Source organism: Microtus ochrogaster, chromosome 8 (assembly GCF_000317375.1).
Source record: "Microtus ochrogaster isolate Prairie Vole_2 chromosome 8, MicOch1.0, whole genome shotgun sequence".
NCBI classification, from domain to species: Eukaryota; Metazoa; Chordata; class Mammalia; order Rodentia; family Cricetidae; genus Microtus; species Microtus ochrogaster.
In genome coordinates, this window is record NC_022015.1 from 16,134,135 (window position 1) to 16,153,075 (window position 18,941).

The 18,941-nt window shown below is 44.7% G+C and overlaps 1 protein-coding gene across 2 annotated transcripts in view; it reads left to right on the top strand.

Moving 5' to 3' along the window:
• The first annotated feature begins 8,512 nt into the window (after positions 1-8,512).
• The window catches only part of Lcmt1 (leucine carboxyl methyltransferase 1), a 73,013-nt gene continuing 62,584 nt past the window's right edge, over positions 8,513-18,941 (top strand). The window contains exon 1 of one of the 2 annotated variants that reach the window (XM_005351182.2): positions 8,513-8,767. In XM_005351182.2, coding sequence (XP_005351239.1) covers positions 8,661-8,767 — 107 coding nt within the window. In that variant the 5' untranslated portion in view covers positions 8,513-8,660. Of the gene's footprint in view, positions 8,768-8,820; positions 9,030-18,941 lie in introns of those variants that run through there. The other variant, XM_026781664.1, reaches the window with a different exon arrangement.

Genomic DNA, 18,941 nt, shown 5'->3' on the forward strand with positions numbered 1-18,941 from the left:
AGGAGAAAAAATGCCTTGCATTCACAACCGAAACAACTACCTGAAGAAAATGGAAGAACACCTCAGGGAACGACAGAGTGGAGTGACCCTGTGCCTAACCCTGAAGTGCTAGATGCTGTCACAGAACTACAAGCCATGGTGTGTCGATCAAATGTTAGAAAGATGCACTCAAGGAGGAAGCAAACGTCGGTAAAAAAAATACTGAATATAGGGGCTGGAGAGATGGCTCAGAGGTTAAGAGCATTGCCTACTCTTCCAAAGGTCCTGAGTTCAATTCCCAGCAACCACATGGTGACTCACAACCATCTGTAATGGGGTCTGGTGCCCTCTTCTGGCCTGCAGGCATACATACAGACAGAATATTGTATACATAAGAAATAAATAAAATATTTAAAAAAAATACTGAATATAAAAAGCAGTATAAGATGACTGGTCCAGTCTTTGAAAAGAAGGGCAGGGGTTAGTTTAAAAGCTAGCATGTGAACAACTGTCTCTCCTGTAGCCAGCTCTTTTCAGAGAAGAGTCAAGAAGCACAGCAGGGACTGCAGCTCTGCTGGTAGAGTGCTTGTCTAGCTAGCATGGGGCTCTGGGTTCAGTCCTTGGCACTGTCCACATTGGCTATGGCGATACATGCCTGTAATTCAGCAATTGGAAGGCAGAAAGAGAAGGGTTGGAACTCCAAAGTTATTTTTGGCTATATACAGAGTTGGAGATCAGCCTGGGCTACATGAGACCCTGTTGCAAAAAAAAAAAAATTGTAATTTTCAAAACACAGTAGAAAGATAAAAAAAAATTGACTGCAGGAAAAAGATGGATTTAAACAGATTTTCATGTTTTTCAAAGAGGGAAAAGCCCAGTATCTGTATATAGAAACTAGTGGAAAAGGAAGAAAAAAAAAAAAACAATCATTCCATTGTTCAAGTTGGAAACTCTACTTGCAAATGAAGAGAATGTGTCTCTTATGAACAACAACCACAAACAAGATAAGGCTCCTAAATCAGCTCGAGTTAGATGACCTGACTAATTGCCTGCTGGGAGATTTAAAGGTGAAAGGGCTTCATTAGTTCATGCGCTCACACCTAGGCCAGGGCTCAGCACTGGGTAGCCTGTGAGCTTAGAGAGACATGAGGAGCCTTTAGAGCAGACTCCTGGAACTTATTCTGCTTGCAAACCTCACCTGAGGAATTTGTATGCCATTTGCTTACCATATGTATAGCATAAAGAGTATATTTTCAAACACTTTTTACCACTTGTTAAAGGTGAAAGCAAATTATACTCTAATGATTAAAAACTAGCTCCATTTCAGATTAAATTTTAAACTGTTACTATGTATAAAAGAAAAACCTAGGCGTCAACAGGACCTTATTCTTAACCTAAGGATTATTAACCACCAGATGTCTGGACCATGACCCTAAGGGCAGCCCTGTCAGCAGTTGAGTCTTGATAGCCATCTAAAGAGGATACTGATCTCAGAGTCACCTGGCTCATCTCACAAAGTATTCCCCGTCCCCTTATTGTATAATTGTTATCCTAAAATACTAACCTGATGCTCATTCTGCTTCTGTAATCTCATTTGACCACTGCTTGCTCAGAAAAAAAAAAACATAAAATAAAACAAAAGTATATAATGCTTCATGGAACAGAAAATCCCCACAGCTGAGACAGTTATGTTTGTGCCTTTGAAAACTCCAGCCCTGTCCTGACCTTTGTAGCAGCTATCAGATTGTCAAAGGAGAATGTTGTTGCAAAGTTGCTATTAAAATAAGTTTGTCTTTTTGTTTTTTTAAATTGAAAGAAGTTTTGTCTGTTAGAGTCTGTCCATGGTGGTTCAAACTCCACAATTTTGGAGGGCCCAGCAAGACTCCTGGGAGACCTGAACTCAGGTCTGGGCATCAGGAAGAAGCTCCAAGACATAGGAGTGTAGGGAGCCTGAGATCATGGCTGCCCCAAATCAATGGTCACTAACCTGGGATAGGTCCCCAAGTGGGAGCAAGTCCAAAGTAGATTTGATAGTCCCTAGGCAGGAGCCCAGTCTGTCACCATCAACAAATTCCCGAACTGAAAGCCAGGCATTGGTGACACACACCTTTAATCCCAGCACTTGGGAGGCAAAGGCATTCAGATCTCTGTGAGTTCGAGGCCAGCCTGTTCTACAGAGTGAGTTCTAGGACAGCCAGGACTGTTACATAGAGAAATAAAACAAAGTAAAATTTTCTGAATTGAAAATAAAAACAAGAATTGCTGACCACAATGTGCTTCTGAAACTTGCACCAATCATTGTCCTGTTTTGTTCCATTGTGGAATCAGAACAGTCTGGGGAGGTTTTAGGGTGGATTGGATGCTGTTGTGAACGAGCCTCTGGGCAGAAGAGAAGGTGTTCTCTTATCCCCTTGGTTAGGAACTGTTAGTTGTGTGATGAAGGTGGCAACTGCATGTTTGTTCTTGTTTGTTTTCCTCTGACTGCATGCATGAATGTTCTGTCTCTTTAAGTTATTGTTTGATGGATCTGTGTTTTCTGGCGTGCCCATAAGTTTTGTTGCAGACACGGGAGCCATACCGAGCAAGCAAGGGAAAGTTGGGGGGGGGGGCAAGCACAGCTGCACCAAGTGTGCCCCGCACTAGTTCATCTCTCAGCTCCCTCCTGTAGTGTCCTCTGTCTCTAGCCAAGGCTGGCTTGTCTCTCCTCATCTCAACCTAGGAGCACCCTGATCTGTCTTAGTGGCAGCGCTGGCTGCTGCCTCCCTCTGTGCTGACAACTCTTCAGTTGTTAAAAGAAAGAAAGGAAAAAAAGAAAGAAGGGAGGAAGGAAAGAAGGAAAGAAAGAAAGACCCCAAACAGTTTCTTACCTGCAGACAAATGATGGTAGAAAAATATTCAAGTCAGTATTGGATTTTAACCTCAAGACTGTTATTACAATGGGCTCTTTCACAACTGTAAGCTTTGATGATGTTGGAGCCTTCTAGGGAGCAGGAGAATTAACCAGCAGGTACTCTGCCAGGTAAGGGAGGACCACGGACGAGATGAACTAACTAATCGGATTTGGGCTTTCATGATGTCTCCCTTTTGGTCTATGCAGATAATCAAGGGAGCTGTGTGGCATTGTTGCAGAGACTGTGTGTACCCAGCAGGTATAACTGATAGCTGTCAGGTGAAGGGTGGGGAGGTTTGGAAGTGAGAGTAATGTACAACACCGTGAGAGTTTTGGAGTAGACTGTAAACACCTCTTGGTCACAAGTGGAAGTTTCAGTGAATGCTTATTTTGTATTATAGGGTTTTTGTTGTTCGTTTGTCTGATGTTCATTTGTTTTGAGACAAGGTCTTTGTCCATAGCTCAGGCTAACTTTATATATCTCAGGTTAACTTCAAACTTACGATTCTCCCTCCTCAGCCTCTCAAGTGCCACCATGCAAAACAAGCTCCCTGATCATGAGTGCTGATGTGTGGGACTCTGAAGACAATGGGAGTCCTCTGGCAATGCTTTATGTCATGGCCTTAGAGAACGCAGAGACAACTGTTACCTTGGCATATGTTTTAAGTATGTATTTGTAAGGCAAGAGATGATCTGAGGTCTTCACCCATAAGGCAAACTCACGATGCTTGAGTTTCTGAAAAATATTCAGATGGAGCCAATTGTTGGCTGGGACATTGCCACAGTTTTAATGTTTGTGTTTCCTTCAAACCCAAATTCAAATATTGAGATCTTAAGCCTTAAGATAATAATGTTCGAAGGTGGAGATTTGAGGATATGATTAGGTTATTTGGACAAAAAAAAGTCCTCATGATGGGATTAGGGGCTCTTGTAAAAAACAAACAAACAAACAAAAAAAAAACCTCGAGAGACCCCTGATGCTTTCTCCAAGTGAGAACACAGCGAGAAGGTATGATCTGTGAACTGGAAAGATGCTCACCAGACACCAAATATGGTCATTAGCTTCCCAGCCTCTAAGACTGTAAGAAACAACTTTGTCGTCTGCTTGTGAGAGCAGACTGAATGAGCTGAGACAGCACTCAGCACGCAGATGACTACCTGGAGTTGGGCGATTGTGCCCATCCTTGTGTGTTGTTTTTAATTTTATAAGCCTTATTATTAAAACATTGAAAATAAAAACATCACCTCCATGATTAACCAGACCCAAATTTTACAACTCAATGAACTTTTATACAGTTAGAATTGTCATTCAAAACAAATCTGTGGATCTTCACATTAAATTTTGCACTTTTTCTGGGGAGGGGGTTTGAGACACGGTTTCTCTGTCCTGGAACTTGCTATATAGACCAGGCTGGTCTCGAACCCACCACCTGCTAAATTTTATACTTTCACTGTCTCATTATTTTTTAATTTTTCGAGACAGGGTTTCTCCGTAGCTTTTTGGTTCCTGTCCTGGAACTAGGTCTTGTAGGCCAGGCTGGCCTCGAACTCACAGAGATCTGCCTGCCTCCCGAGTGCTGGGATTAAAGGCGTGCGCCACCACCGCCCAGCTCACTGTCTCATTTTTATTGAGGATATGCTAGCTATGGGGGAAACAACACTACGATGAGCTTCATCAACTATGATGGCGGATGGTGGCAGCAACGTTCATAAAGCACAAACACTCATTTTCTTTCTCTTTTGAATTTTTAAGACAAGGTTTCTCTGTGAGGCCTGGCTATCCTGGAACTCACTCTGTAGGTCAGGCTGGCCTCAAACTCAGAGAGCCACCTGCCTCTGTCTCCTGAGTGCTGGGATTAAAGCCATCACTGCCTGGCTGCACAGACACTCTAATGGGAGTTCACTCAGTTGATCCCCAGGTTAGAAAGGGGTCTAAGGGAGGGGTGATTCTCCAGTGCCACCTCATCTAACAAGATGCTGCAAACAGGAAGGCTACCCCTAGCATCAGGTCAAATATGCTAGAAAATTCCATTTTGGCTCCAATCTGTAGGAAGGATGCTTCCATGGCCCAAGGGCTAATGTGTGTCTTGTTTAGGGTCACAAGCTCAGGGTGTGTGTAAGCCTCCACTGCCAGAAAAGCCCAGAGTGTGGCCAGAATGTGTGCCACTCTATTGGCAGTAGTACACGGCCAAGAAAGTGATTTACATTAGAAGTCCATAGACAATTTATAATCACGCTGAGTCACCCAGAGCCCCCAGGAAACATGGGTGGATATCACTAAACTCACTGAAGAAGTTTCTGATAGTAACAGCAGGAGCGCCTGTTGGTTTCATTTTAGAGAAAGAAATTCTAGAGCTTTTTGTTGGAGGAGCCTATCCACGGCAGGCTAGGTTGTTAGTAACCGCACAGCTGTGCTTAAGTTCAATTTGTAAACAAAATATATTCTCATAATAATCCAAAAAGGACTAGAAAATAGTGATTAGTTATTATTATTATTGACACTTATTAAAGTGTTTCTCTGGAGGTTGTCACAATGCAATGTCGTCCTGTGTTGTAGGAGGAGGCTTGTTTGTTTCCCAACCACCCAGACTCCCGAAATAACCACACACAAACTGTATTAATTAAATCACTTCTTGGCCTATTAGCTCTAACTTCTTATTGGCTAGCTTTTACATCTTAATTTAACCCATTTTCATTATTTTATATTTTACAACGAGGCTCGTGGCCTACCGGCAAGGTTCCAACATGTCTATATCTGGCAGTGGCTCCATGGCTTCTCTCTGACTCTGCTCTTCTTTCTCCCAGCATTCAGTTTAGTTTTCCCTGCCTAGCTCTGCTCTACTCTATCACAGGCCCAAAACAGCTTCTTTATTAACCAGTGGTGTTCACAACACACAGAGGGGAATACCACATCAGTACTGTACTCTTGGAGAAAGGCAGAGGTGTTAGGGTCATCCCAACAAAGATTGTGTCTAGTGTCAGGGTTGTTCAGGTACCCTGGGGTATCCTGTCCCTTTCAAGGTGAAAGCAAATTGTGACTGAAGGGCCATTCAAAGAGGCCCTTCAATTCTAGACCATATGGGACTGCTATCCCAGAAAACTTGCTGTCCCAGAAAACTTGCTGTGGATGTATTTATTACCAGAGGTAATATACACTGCCAAGATGGGACACTAAGCCTGTGATGTGCTTTGCAGGGAACCACTTCAGGAAAAGGCGTGTTTGTTCCCTGTGGTGGTTAGTGTTAAATGTCAACTTGACAGAATCTAGAATTTCTTGGGACACAGGCTTCTGAGAATGTTTGTAGATGATTCTCTTGTTATTATTTAAGTGAGAAAGACCTACACACCATGGGCAGCACTATTCTCTGACTGGATCTTGGGTTATGTAACTAGAGAAAGGGAGCTGAGCCCCAGCAGGCATCCACTGCTCTCTGCTTCCTGACTGTGGATTCCATGTGACCAGTAAGCCTCCTGGTCTGGCCAACATGCCTCCTCTGCCCACTCCCATGATTTCCCTGCCATTGACCCCTCTGGGACTGTGTGATAGTCTGAATAAGAATGACCCCCATAGGCTCATATATTTGAATGCTTGGTCCCTAATTGGTGGAACTGTTTTAGAAAGGATTAGGAAGTGAGGCCTTGTTGGAGGACATGTGTTACTGGGGGTAGGCTTTGAGGTTTCAAAGGCCCATAGCAGGCCCAGGCCCAGTCTCTCTCAGTCACTCACTTGCTTTCCATCCCTCCTTCCCTCCCTCTCCCTCTTCTTCATAGAGTCTCTCTCTCTCTCTCTCTCTCTCTCTCTCTCTCTGCCTCCATCTTTCAGGTGAGATGTAAGCTCTCCTACTGCCGCAGCACATGCCTGCCTACATTCTCACTCACTCACCACCATGAACTCATCCTCTGAAACTATGAGCAAGCCCCTAATTAAATGCTCTCTTTTATAAGCTGCCTTGGTCATGGTCTCCCTTCACAGCAGTAGAACAGTGACTGAAACAAACTCTAAGACAATATAAAGTGTTTGTCCTTTAAGTCGCTTTCGTCAGGGTACTTTATCACGGCACCTCAGGATTATCTCCTACAACATATCAGAACTCCAGTTGTTCTATTGTCATTTTCCCTGGAAGTTATCAGTGATGACCTGTGCCTCCAGTAAACAGGAAGTAAAACCAAAGATATGAACACGCATATTGATTTATTATTTTCCTTTTGAACAGACTGAGTCAGGGTGTAGTTCAGTTGGCACAGTGTTTGTCTAGAATGCACAAAGCTCTGGGTTTGAGCCTCAACAGTTTACAAATTGTATGCGGTGATGCATACCTACAATCCCAGTACTGGAGAAATGGGGGGGAGGGGGGATTAGAAATTCAAGGTCATTTTTGTTTACACAGTGAGTTAAAAGCCAGGCTGGGTTATAGGATAAACTATCTACAATTTTTTAAAAGTTGAAATGTAGTCTTGCTATATTATCCAAGCTGACCTCCAACACGAGGCTCAAGGGGTCCTTTTGGCCAAGCTTCCCAAGAAGCTAGGACGAGAGGTGTGGACCACGATGACTGAGTGCACGCGCGTGTGTGTATGTGTGCACGTGTGTGTGTGTGTGTGTGTGTGTGTGTGTGTGTGCGCGTGCGTACGTGTTTCTGGTCTTAGACCCAAAACCTCGGGAAGGATGGGCAAGTGTTCATCACTGCCCTATCTTCACACACCTTTTATAGGCGTGATTCAAACTTCATAAAACTAGAGTTTATCTTTTACTCACTCCCAACCAACAGACAAAAATAAACCCTTCAGTTTTATTTAGAAGGTGTTTTATAGTGATCCCTCATGAAACACCGGCAATGTACATTTGAAGGCGCACAATTATGAAACATCGGCGAAACTGAACTCCCTCTCTAGCTTCACAGACTTCTCTCCTTTTCCCACCATTTTATGTCATCTAAACCTTGATTCCTATATACTCCTCATGTACTATTTTTTATTATATACATTATCTAAAATTAGTTTTGCTTGGCATGAACTTTATAAACATGTAAAAATATCTCTCACGGAATATCCGCTGTTTCTGAGACAGAAGTCAAGGAATTTTTGTCTCGCCACAGCCCCCACACCAGCCCGAGTTTACTGTCACGGTTATGCAGTTTTCCATTCTATTTTTTTTTTTTTACAAATTTTTCTTCTCGGTTGTCAAGAACCCTAACCAGGCAAACGCTCTGAGCCACTTCCTAATATTTCAAATCATGGGACCTGCCAGTGTTGACTCTAAAATTTGTTACATAGTTGAATGACACTGAGAGGCGACAGAAAGTAATACTTTAGACTTGTTTCTTCTCCATGGATTCTCTGCTCTTTGTCCCAGTGCTAAGGATCCTCCTCGCACTTCTGCCCTGAGTTGACCATACTTAGAAAAATTCCTGACCAACAATAAAGCAAAAGAAAACCCCAGAGCACCTAAGACTACATATCCCAGAAAGCACCGCGGCTTTCCTAGCCTCTCGGGGTTACCTTAAGAAACTTCCGGGGTTTGTGGGCGGAGCTTAGAGAGCCTTACAATGGGCCGCTCCGTGGTCTGACTGGACGAGGAGCTTGGTCTAATAAACGTCATGACCTAGGCGCCAATCAGCAGGAAGGTGGCAGGGCGGCCCGTGGGGGCGGCGTCACTGGACTGCGCCCACCTAGCGAGCCCCTAGTCCTGCCTCTCTGGTCCTTGTCTGTGTTTTTTGTCGCTTCTCCCACTGCTCGTCGACCCCGTTTCCATGTCCCTGGTGGGTGCCGCACCCCAGAACATCCCACGAACATGGCCACCAGCTCGAGGGAGTCCTCGTTCTCTTCCTGCGCTTCGAACTCTGACCTGGATGACGAGGGAGTGCGCGGCACCTGCGAAGATGCTTCTCTTTGCAAGAGGTGCGTGGGGGCGCGGGGCTCCAGATGGGCGCCGGGGTCCCGGGCCTAGGTGGCAGGCGGATCGCTGTCCAAAGCCCACGCTTGGACACTGGGGGAGGAGCTGCCGCACCCACCTGGAGCGGACCTTTCTTTCTTTACGCCTGGGAAGTGCACGGAGCAGGGAGGGGTTCATTTAAGTCATACTGACCGAGTGTGTGTGAACCTGGGGTACCACGACTGGAAGTAAGGAGGTGAACCAAGCTTACTTGATCTTGGCCTTCAGGTAAGACGGGGTATGTCGCAAGTATTAACTACAGCTTTGATGGTTTGGAAATGCAAATTTTCTTGCTTTGTAGGTTACAGCCTGTTAAAATTGGGCATGATTCTTGTGCTTTTGGAACTCAGTCCTCCGAGGGGTAGGTGGTAGGTCCTGGGCCCCCGCAGTGTTTGTTTGTAGAGTCTGTACCACACACAGACCACCGTATTTGTGGAGTGGTAGCAGATGGTGGTGGGACATTGTCGGTGCTGGTGTACCTAGAGAAAACACAAAGCTTGCATGCCATTCATTCATTTTTTTTTCTCGCAACAAAGTTATTGAGACATTACATTGTGCTAGTTGGCAGTGTTTCAGTGATTGGGAATACTGGTGGAGCAAAACAGACATGGCGTGGACCTACTAGACACACAGCCCAGTTGGGAGGAAGAGTAAGCTCATCCTTTAGTTCTGGGCTCTTAGAGAGTCAGCAATATCTTTAGAGTGTGGAGTTTTTACAGGGATGTTTAAACTGGCAAGAAAAGACGGAAAGAAGGGAGCAGGATAATGTTTAGAACAAGGGAGGAGTGGGGGCTTTAGAATTAGGACAATGGAATTAGGGATTTAAAGGACCAGTTCTGGAGCCAGACTCTGCCAGAGTATAAACTTGCTCCTAACTTAAAAAAAAAAAAAAGTGTGTGTGTGTGTGTGTGTTTGTGGTGTATGTGCACACACACGTGTGTGGGTGTGTAAACCTGTGGATGCTGGAGGGGGACGTTGGGTGTCCTGCTCTGTCACCCTGCCTTGTTCTCTTGAGGCAGGATCTCTCACTGAACCCAAGACTAACCTTTTCAACTAGAGCTTAGCAATGTCAGCAATCCGTTCTTTCCTGCAGCTCTGGGAATACTAGTGTGCAGCAGTCATACTCCTCTTAATGGGTTGCTGGAAATCCATCTTGGGTCCTCTTGTTCAAAAAGTGTTCTTACCCACTGACCATCTCATCAGCCCCCTAAGGTTTTTTTTTTTTTTTCCTTTTTGCTTTAGTTTTCTTGTCTCTGAAGTAGGGTTGGTGGGGCTGGGAAGATAGCTTAATTGGTGAAACACTTGCTGTGCACCCATGAGAACCTGAGTCCACATCTCCACCATCCATTAAAAAACTGGGCATGGCATGCCTGCGACCCCAGCCTGGGGAGGTGGAGACAAAGGGATCCCTGGAGCTTACTGACCAGCTAGTCTAGCCAGGTTGGCAAGTTCCAGGTTCAGTGAGAAAACCTGTCTCAAAACATAAGGTGGAAAGTGATAGAGGAAGACACCTAACACCAACATTAGGGCTGTGCATATGTATATTAGTGTAAATGAAGGCAGACAAATTATAAGAATATATTCAGCTTTAATTAGGGAAAGACTCACAGAACCCGTGGTTCCAGCGGAGAACAGGAAAGCAGAAGGGGCGGGGGAGAGCACACCAGCAATAATTATTAGTAAAAAATCTCAGGTGACCCTGCCCTACAAGCAGGTCTTTGCTTTCTGTGATGCTGTGATCAGCATCCTTGAAATTTTTTTTAAATTACATTTATTCACTTTGCATGTGTGTATAACAGCAGATAGTGTAGACCAGTGGTTCTCAACCTTCCTAGTGCTGCGGTCCTTTAATATAGTTCCCCACGTTGTGGTGACTCCCACAACATAAAATTACTTTCACTGCTACTTCATAACTATAAATTTACTATTGTTATGAATCATAATGTAATTGTCTGTGGTTTCCAGTGGTCTTAGGCAAGCCCTGTGAAAGGGTTGTTTGCTGCTCACAGGTTGAGAACTGCTGGTGTAAGGTGAGTTAGTTCTTTCCTTTTTTTTATCCTGTGGATCCTGGGACTTGAACTCAGGTCATCAGATTTGGTTGCAAGCTTCTTTTGTCACTGAGCCATCTTGCCTGTGAGATCAACGTCTTCATGTCACATAAAACTTTTCAGTCTTGCCAAAAGTTGTGATATCACTTGATTGCTTTTGGGACATATGAACAAAGTATTCTTCTCTTTGCCCAAATCTTCCTCCCTATCCCTTGCTTTTTTAAAAAAAAAAAATGGTAATAATGGGCTGGAGAGATGGCTCAGAGGTTAAGAGCACTGACTGCTTTTCCAGAGGTCCTGAGTTCAATTCCCAGCAACCACATGGTGGCTCACAGCCATCTATAATGAGATCTGGTGCCCTCTGCCCTCTTCTGGCCTGCAAGCATACATACATACAAAACACTATATAGATAATAAATAAATAAATAAATAAATAAATAAATAAATACATAAATAAATAAATGGTAATAATAAAGTTAACATATCTTTTAGATGTGAGGTTTAAGTGAGATAATGGATGCAAGTTGATACAAAAAAAGGAAATTGATACTAATGTACAAATTGATAATTCGTTACAAAGTAAAGTTGTCAAAAACTAGTAATGGTTTGGATTTGGGTTTGTTTTGTGTTTTTCTTTTCTTTCTTTCTTTTTTTTTTTTTTTGTTGAAGCTGCTGACCACTTTGTAGCTGGTTCCTGCCACCCTGAGTTACAGCATCAAATCCTGAAACAACATTTAAATAGTCAGCCCACCTCCCAGGGCCCCTACAGTTCTGTCACTGTGTTTTGGTTCGCTCCCTCCATTGGTACAGAGTCCTGGAACAGTGGTGAAGTTGTCTGTGTCTGAGGTTGTGCCGAGGATGAGTATGGAGTGTTTTCAGCCATAGCAGGTGTTTCAGGTTGGATGTTATTGGCACTTTCACCCACGTCATCATCATGGCCTCCTTTGATACCAATGCTAGCAGTAGTCAATGGAAGACTGACTGGCTATCATAGCCAACTCTCCCTGTGCTGTTGCTGAGTATGGTTTATCCCCTCCCAGGATGGTAGGCTTGGTTCCTGATGTGTCACTGTGGGAAATCATGCCTTTGAGAGCTGTAGAGGCCTTTAAAAAGGCTTAATGCATTTCTTTTCTTTTTTCTTCTTGGTGTATATGTGTGTGAATTTTTGTTTGTCTGTGAGTGTTGGTGGTGTGTTTGCGCACACACACACACCTATGAAGACCAGAAAAGGATGTCGTAAATGTCCTTAATCATACCCTTTTCCTTTGAGGCAGGGTCTCTTGCTGAACCAGGAGCTTTTGGTTTCCAATCAGGTTTAGAACCCGTAAGCCTTCCCACCCCACCCTGGGATTACACGCATGTGCAAGACCAGGCTTGGGTTTTTATGTGTGTGCTGAGATGCTTGCTTTTAACTACTAAGCCCTGTCTCCAACCCTGGATATTATATTTCTTGAAAAGGGGAGTTTTTATTCTTTGGGACTTGGTTGGTTGTTGTGAGAGTGGGCTGTCATGAAAAACCTTGTTTCTTTCTTATATGCCTCTCCCCCATCCACTTCTCTCTTTTTTTTTATTTATTTATTATTTTATTTTATTTTTCACTTCTCTCTTACTAAGACACAGTCAGGGGGTCTTGCCAGGTTGGTGCCTTGCTGTTTGGACCTCTAGCCACCAGAATTATTTGCCAAATGAATGTCTTTGCTGTTTAAGGTACTAAACCCAGTTGTTCTGTCACAGCAGCAGGAAAGAGACTCCGACTCTCTTTGTCCTCTCTTTGTGTTCGTCATGCTGTGCTGCCAGGCGCCCTGCTTTTTGTTTCCTAGCATCCACAGTACCTGTACTATTTCCTCTGAGATGAGTGCTCCATGTCCATAGCCCCCTCCAGTGCCTCGGCCTCTGTAGCCATTCCCTGTGCCTAATGTTGATGTTTCCCTAGGGGTGTCCTTTACTCGAAAACTTCCCAAGTGTCCCCTCTTGTTTCTCACCTATAGCCCCAAGGATCAGGTGTTTGAGGATATATGAGGTGTTCGTGTTCTCTGTGCTATTTGTTACCCTTCCCGTTTTTTGAGGTTCATTATATCCATCTGGATTGCTCCCCCTTTCCCAGTTACTCAGCCAGTTCCTTAAAGACCTGGGTGCATGGCTCACCTCTTCTAGCCTTCCTTATTTCTGTCTTTCTACTCATGGGCCTTGGGACAACCTCTCCAAATCCCACAGCTGGTTTTTGTATCATCCTTTATAGGGTCTGATACAAAATATGGAGCACTTCAAAAATTTCTGTATCATCTGTGCACAAAGGCCAGACTAACCTCTGTGCCGTTGCAGTTTTAGAACATGTGGTGCTGAAACACGCACCTCCTGTAATTCTTAATATAGTCAATATGTGATCTCAGTGTCCCTGTGAGCACCAGTTTGCCTAGAGGTACTCAATCCTTTGTGACCACCCTTTCCCACCATGATACCGTGATTCTCCACCCTTGGGTACAATCTTTGCAGTTGGTTTGTTCAGTTATTGACGCTTCACCCACTTTCCTTAGGGCCATGGCTTTCCCTATCCTCAAGTCAGAGCCCAGAGTTCATAGTCCACCCTTCAGCAGTTGGTTGGCAGTGCCCCTATCTCTCTCGTCCTTTGGTCTTAGTAGACCTCTTCAGTGGATTAGGTGAGCCGCTAGAAGGCAGACAGTAGCAAGGAGTGGTCCTGCTGGGTGTGGTGGATCTCAGAGAAATGTTACTGCTTCTGGTTTTCATTTCCTCCTGGAATATTTGTAGAACACATAGTAGGGCAACATACTGTAAATGTGTATCTGTCAACCCTGTCTGTGCCCCTAACAGCTTGTCCGTAAAGAAATTCTGTCTGTGTCTGCTTGTGCACATGCACTTCCACGCATACACATGTGTGTGCTTATGTGTGTACTGGTGCAGTGCACGTGTATGTGGACATCAGGGCTGGATGCAGGTGACTTCCTCTATTGTACTCTACTCTTAATTTTTGAGGAAGAATTTCTGACTGATCCTGGAGCTCACAGATTCAGCTAGATTCTTGGCCAGTGAGCTCCAGGGTCTCCTTATCTGCCTTCCCCCAGAACTGGGGTGGCATTTGCACAGTTTCTGGCTTTGTACATGAGCGCTGGGGATCTAAACTTAGGGCATCTATTTTGCTTGCACAGAAAGAGCTTTGTTTGCTAGGAACACTAGGATTATAGATACTCATGCTAGGTGTCTGGCTTTTTTGTGTGTGTCCTGGGGTCTAGGAGCTAAAACTCACACCCTCATGCTTGTATGTCAAGCACTTTTTACCTGCTAAGCCATCTCCCTAGCACCTGGTGTGTTTGTTTTTGAGACAGGTTTTATTGTATAGCCTAGACAAGTCTTGAACTCCTGGCCTTTGTCTCAGTCTTGTGAGCAGCTGGGACTAAATTTCCTAACACTGTATCTACTTTCAGACTTCCTTCCCCCTCCAGTATACTGCTTAACAGAGGCTACAGAAGCCTTCGAATGGCACTGCATTAATGTCCCTCTAAGAGCCTTAATAGTCCTTCCCTGTGGTGACATTTGCCTTTGCCCTGTAGATCACACCTGAAGCCAGAGAAGATGAGTTTAGTAGCTGTACTCTCTCAGCAGGAGGGGAGAGAAAATACTTCTTCGGATGTGTGCGTCAGCCGGGTTGTTTGTAGGAGGGTCCATGGAACAGATTTTCTATGGCTCAAGTGCTAATAGGCGAGGCCAGGCAGTTCTACTGGGGTGGTGCCCTCAGGCATGTTGGAAGGTTTGTCGGAGAAGGATTGAAACCGTGAGAGAACCTGGTCACTTGAGAGCTGGAAGAGGGGGATGTCTGGTATTTTTGTAGGTGACCCAGTGCCTGTGCTGGATAGTTTTCGGTCTACTTGACACAAGCTCGGGTCATCTAGGAAGAAGGAACCTCAACTGAGTAAAGGTCTCCATGAGATTGACTTGTAGGCAAGTCTGTGGGGGCATTTTTTGGATTCATGATTGATGTGGGAGGGCCCAGTCCACCGTGGACAAGTGACAGTGCCACCCTGGACAAGTGGTCCTGAGTTGTTTAAGAAAGCAGGGGGAGCAAACCCTGGAGGGCAAGGACACAGTAACACCAGTAACTAGTGTTCCCCAGAGCTTCCGCTTTGGTGCCTGCCGACTTTCATTTGTGATAGACTGTGATCAGGACATGTAAGCCGAATATATCCTTCTCCGTAAGTTGTTTGTGGTCATGGCGTGTCATCACAGCAATAGTAAGCAAACTGAGACAGTGATCTTATTTTTAATCAGTGCTTAGAATTCAGCATTGCGCATATTCTGTGTCGCTTGTCACCCTGGCGGATGCCTTGTGTGAGTGTTCTGCAAGGTCGCTCACATCCCGCAGGAAAACAGCGCGGTCTTGCTGTGGGTGCCAAGCCAGCTAACCTCAGGTGAAGACCTGGCTCCTGCTAGCCAGCCAGTTCCTAGAGGTCAAGGCTGCTTTCCATGCACGCTGGAAGAGGCGCTATGAGCAGAAGCTTTGGCCCTGAGGCGGAGCAATATGTTAGAACTTGCCAGAGATGGGCAGTGGGCAGCAGGAGAGGCTTCTGCAGGAGGATGCTGGGGAGACCCACAGAGGGAGGATGTAATGGGTGCACTGATGTGGTCTACCATGCCTCCATTCGTCATGCAGGAGATGGGTGGTGACAAAGGGAGCCTTCTCTCCGTGCCACAGCCCAGTGCTTCACCTCCCTCCCTCAGTCCCCTAATACATGTCTGTGTTCTACCTGCTAGTCAGGGTCATTTTTTTTATAATCACAAATATTATTCTGTCACTTGAAAATCTAGATCTTTATCAGCCACAAAGTACAAATCTCCAGTGTGATGTTTACCCACTGTGCCTTCCTGTGATCTGCTCACTCTCCATCGACATCTGTCTAATTAGAAATCCCCACTCAGCTGTCTCAGAATGGCACCCGATGCCTACTGCTAACTCCCGGCTAAAGATTACCCTGGCATGTTCTTTTGCTGCCCATCCCTCAGCACAGTGACCCCTGGTCTTCAGTTCACAGATGTGGTATGTTCTGTTACCTTTTCCTCCCAAAGTGTTTCTGGAATCTACTTCCTTCTTCTGCCTCAGCTCCTGGTTTCTCAGTGCAAGATGAGGCCCTGTGTGATCAGAGTTAAGGCACTAGTCTGCCTCCTGGGCTGCCTCGGTGGTTCTTTCTTCTAATATGTGTGTCATAGTGCAGCCAGAAGTTTGTAAAAGGCTGGCCTGGGTTAACGGGTTCCTATTGATAATGACCTTCCCCAGTCGGCGGGGCCCTGCTCTTTCGGACTTGTGTCCCAGCATCACTTCATCAGCACCACTCTGCCTTCCTCTGTGCTCCCCTTCCTCAGAGCCATTGAGCTTGCTGGTCCCTCTGCTTCAAATTAGTTGGTTTCATGTAGTTTTACAGATCTGTACATTCCTTTACCCAGAATTCTATCAGTACAGACGTGAAAAACCAAATGGACCTCTTAGAAACCAGACAGGAAACTAGCCACATACCTGTCATGCCATGTGTGATTTGTGTGTTGGACTAATGGAGGTTCCACTGAGAAGATACATCTACAGTAAACACTTGGGAAGTTGAGGGGGTGAGCCCTGGGGACATCTGAGGAAACAGTATCCTAGGCAGAAAAAGCCCCCCACCCCACCCAGCATAGCCTGCTGCTGGACCTGTTCCATAAGCAGCAATACAGAGTGATTGAAAGAGAGAAGAGTCTGTGCATGATAGGTTCTCATAATTAAAACAATAATTATTTTATGTGTATGAGTGCTCTGCCTACATGTGTGTATGTGTACCACATTCATCCCAGGTACCCACCAAAGTCAGAAAAGGACATTGGATCCTGTGGGACTAGAGTCACAGATGGTTGTGGCTGATGGGAATCAAACCTGCATCTTCTGGAAGGACACCAAGTACTCTTAACCACTGAGCCAGCTCCCCATCCCCTCTTATAACCTTTCTCTTATGAGTTAGGAGCTATTAGAGGATTTTGAGCTGGAGAATAAAGTTGCCTGATTTGGGTTTTAAAAGGATCGCGACAGCTTCCCTGTGAAGAACAGACTGTAGGGGGCAAAGATGAAGGCAGGGAGATGAAGACCAGGAATACCTTCAGTGAGAGCTGCTGGCGTTCAGGGCAGGCTGGTCGTGGGGGCAGGACTGCAAATCCATCACATTCTGGATGCTTTGGGAAGGAGGAGCAACTGATAGGCCAACAGATGGATGTGGGTGAGACTGAGTACTCTCAAGATGATTACAGAATGTTTATCTTAGCTCAGCTGGGATGGGGCTCCCTCAAACAGATGCCTCTGATACCCACATGCTATGACCTGCATGGGATGTCTTGATTGGGGTGATAGGAGGATTAAGAAATGACAGACTCATAGAAATGTACAAAAAGGCTGAAATTGGAAGGGCCATGCTCTCTGAAAGTACACCAGCAGCCCAGACACTCTGTGTTTTTATTATGTACTGCTAAAGGAGTCAGGTTAGCTGATCTTTGTTAGGAGAGCAGCCTCGGGCTGCAGTCACCCCAGAGGAGGAATTTGTCAGCATTTGTACAGACATAAGGACCAAAAGAAGGCCTTGCCATTCCTCCAAGCCTGACCTGGGGAAGTCCTTGCCAGTACCATGAGTCTGAGGCATTAAGGTTTGTGACATGGCTGTTCCTATATCAGCAGTGCACATTCACTCAATGCTGCATCTGTTCCCATACCTTTGTTAATTGTTTATCTAGCACTCTGTGTGTTTTCTTTGTGGTCAGCAGCTCAGGCATAGTTTACAAATCCATTGCTTTATGTTGAGTCTCCAGGAGAATAATAAACTCCGCACAGAGCAGGGATGCATACCTGTGACATGCAGCCATGTGACACAGGAGCAGGTTACAGAGTTACCTTTAGGCAGAGCTACATTTGCCCAGAGGGCTTTGGCCCAGGCCTTTCTGGTGCACTGATTACATCTTTAGAACTGTGCACCAGAGAGCAAGGTGGAGATTTTGATCTAAAATATTTCCAAAGCAGGTTCTACTTTCCATTTCAAGAGAAAATATACTATTATAGAAGTGGACCATTCTACTGAAGATAAATGAGCTTCACAACTTGCCCATGAGTGAAGTCAATTACCACTTACAGGTGGGTGCTCCCTTCCACCCAGCTGTCTTCCTTCCCTCCTTCGTTCCCTTCCTCCTCTTTTTCCTCCTTCCCTTTCTCCTTCTGATTTATCTCTGTAGCCCAAGATGGCCTCAGGTTTATGACCTTCCTACCCCAGCTGGGAATGTATCCATACCTCACTCAGTCTGCATTTGTGCTTTGCCAAACCTACTTTCTCTTTTCTTTTTCTTTTAAATTGCATTTGTTTGTGTATGTGTGTAGATGCATCGGAACAATGGAACACATGTAGAGAGGTCATACTCATTAAATTTCTAAAGAATAGAAAGAAGAAAATCATCGTATTGTGACCACCACCACTTTTCCATATGCTTTCCAGTAAAAGATTCCTGGGGTGTAGTTGCAGAATCATCTCAGAAAAGGGTTGTGTGGGTTGCATTCTTACGCAAAGTGAACATGTTATGAATTATGGAATCGCCTCAGTTTCTTAAGTTGTTTATCAACTGCCAGGTAGAAAATATTCTCTCCTGTTAATTTCTATTGAGTAGTAGCTCCTATTTTAATTTATATTTACAACTTAGAATGTTCATTTTTAATCTGCTGTCTGTTGGCTTTATGTGGATAGTCACCATTTCATTTTTTCTTTTGGGTTGTCTTTTTCCTGTTCTCTGGTTTTGTTTTGTTTGCACAGTGTTGTAATTGGACCCAGGGCCTTGGATTAGTGCTAGGCAAGAGCTGCATTGAGCTACATCCTTCTTATTGGTTATTTATATTTTTATTTTTGATTTTTAAGATTTTTGAACACTAAGAATCGTAATTTTCCTTCTGTATTTGATGAGGTATTTTCTGTAAGGCTGATGTGTGTCTTTCAGTTAAATTTGTTTGGCACATTTCATAATAAAGGAAGTTGTTAATGTTCATGATGCTATTTCTGACACTAGTTAGGTGTATGTGTGTGCATGAATG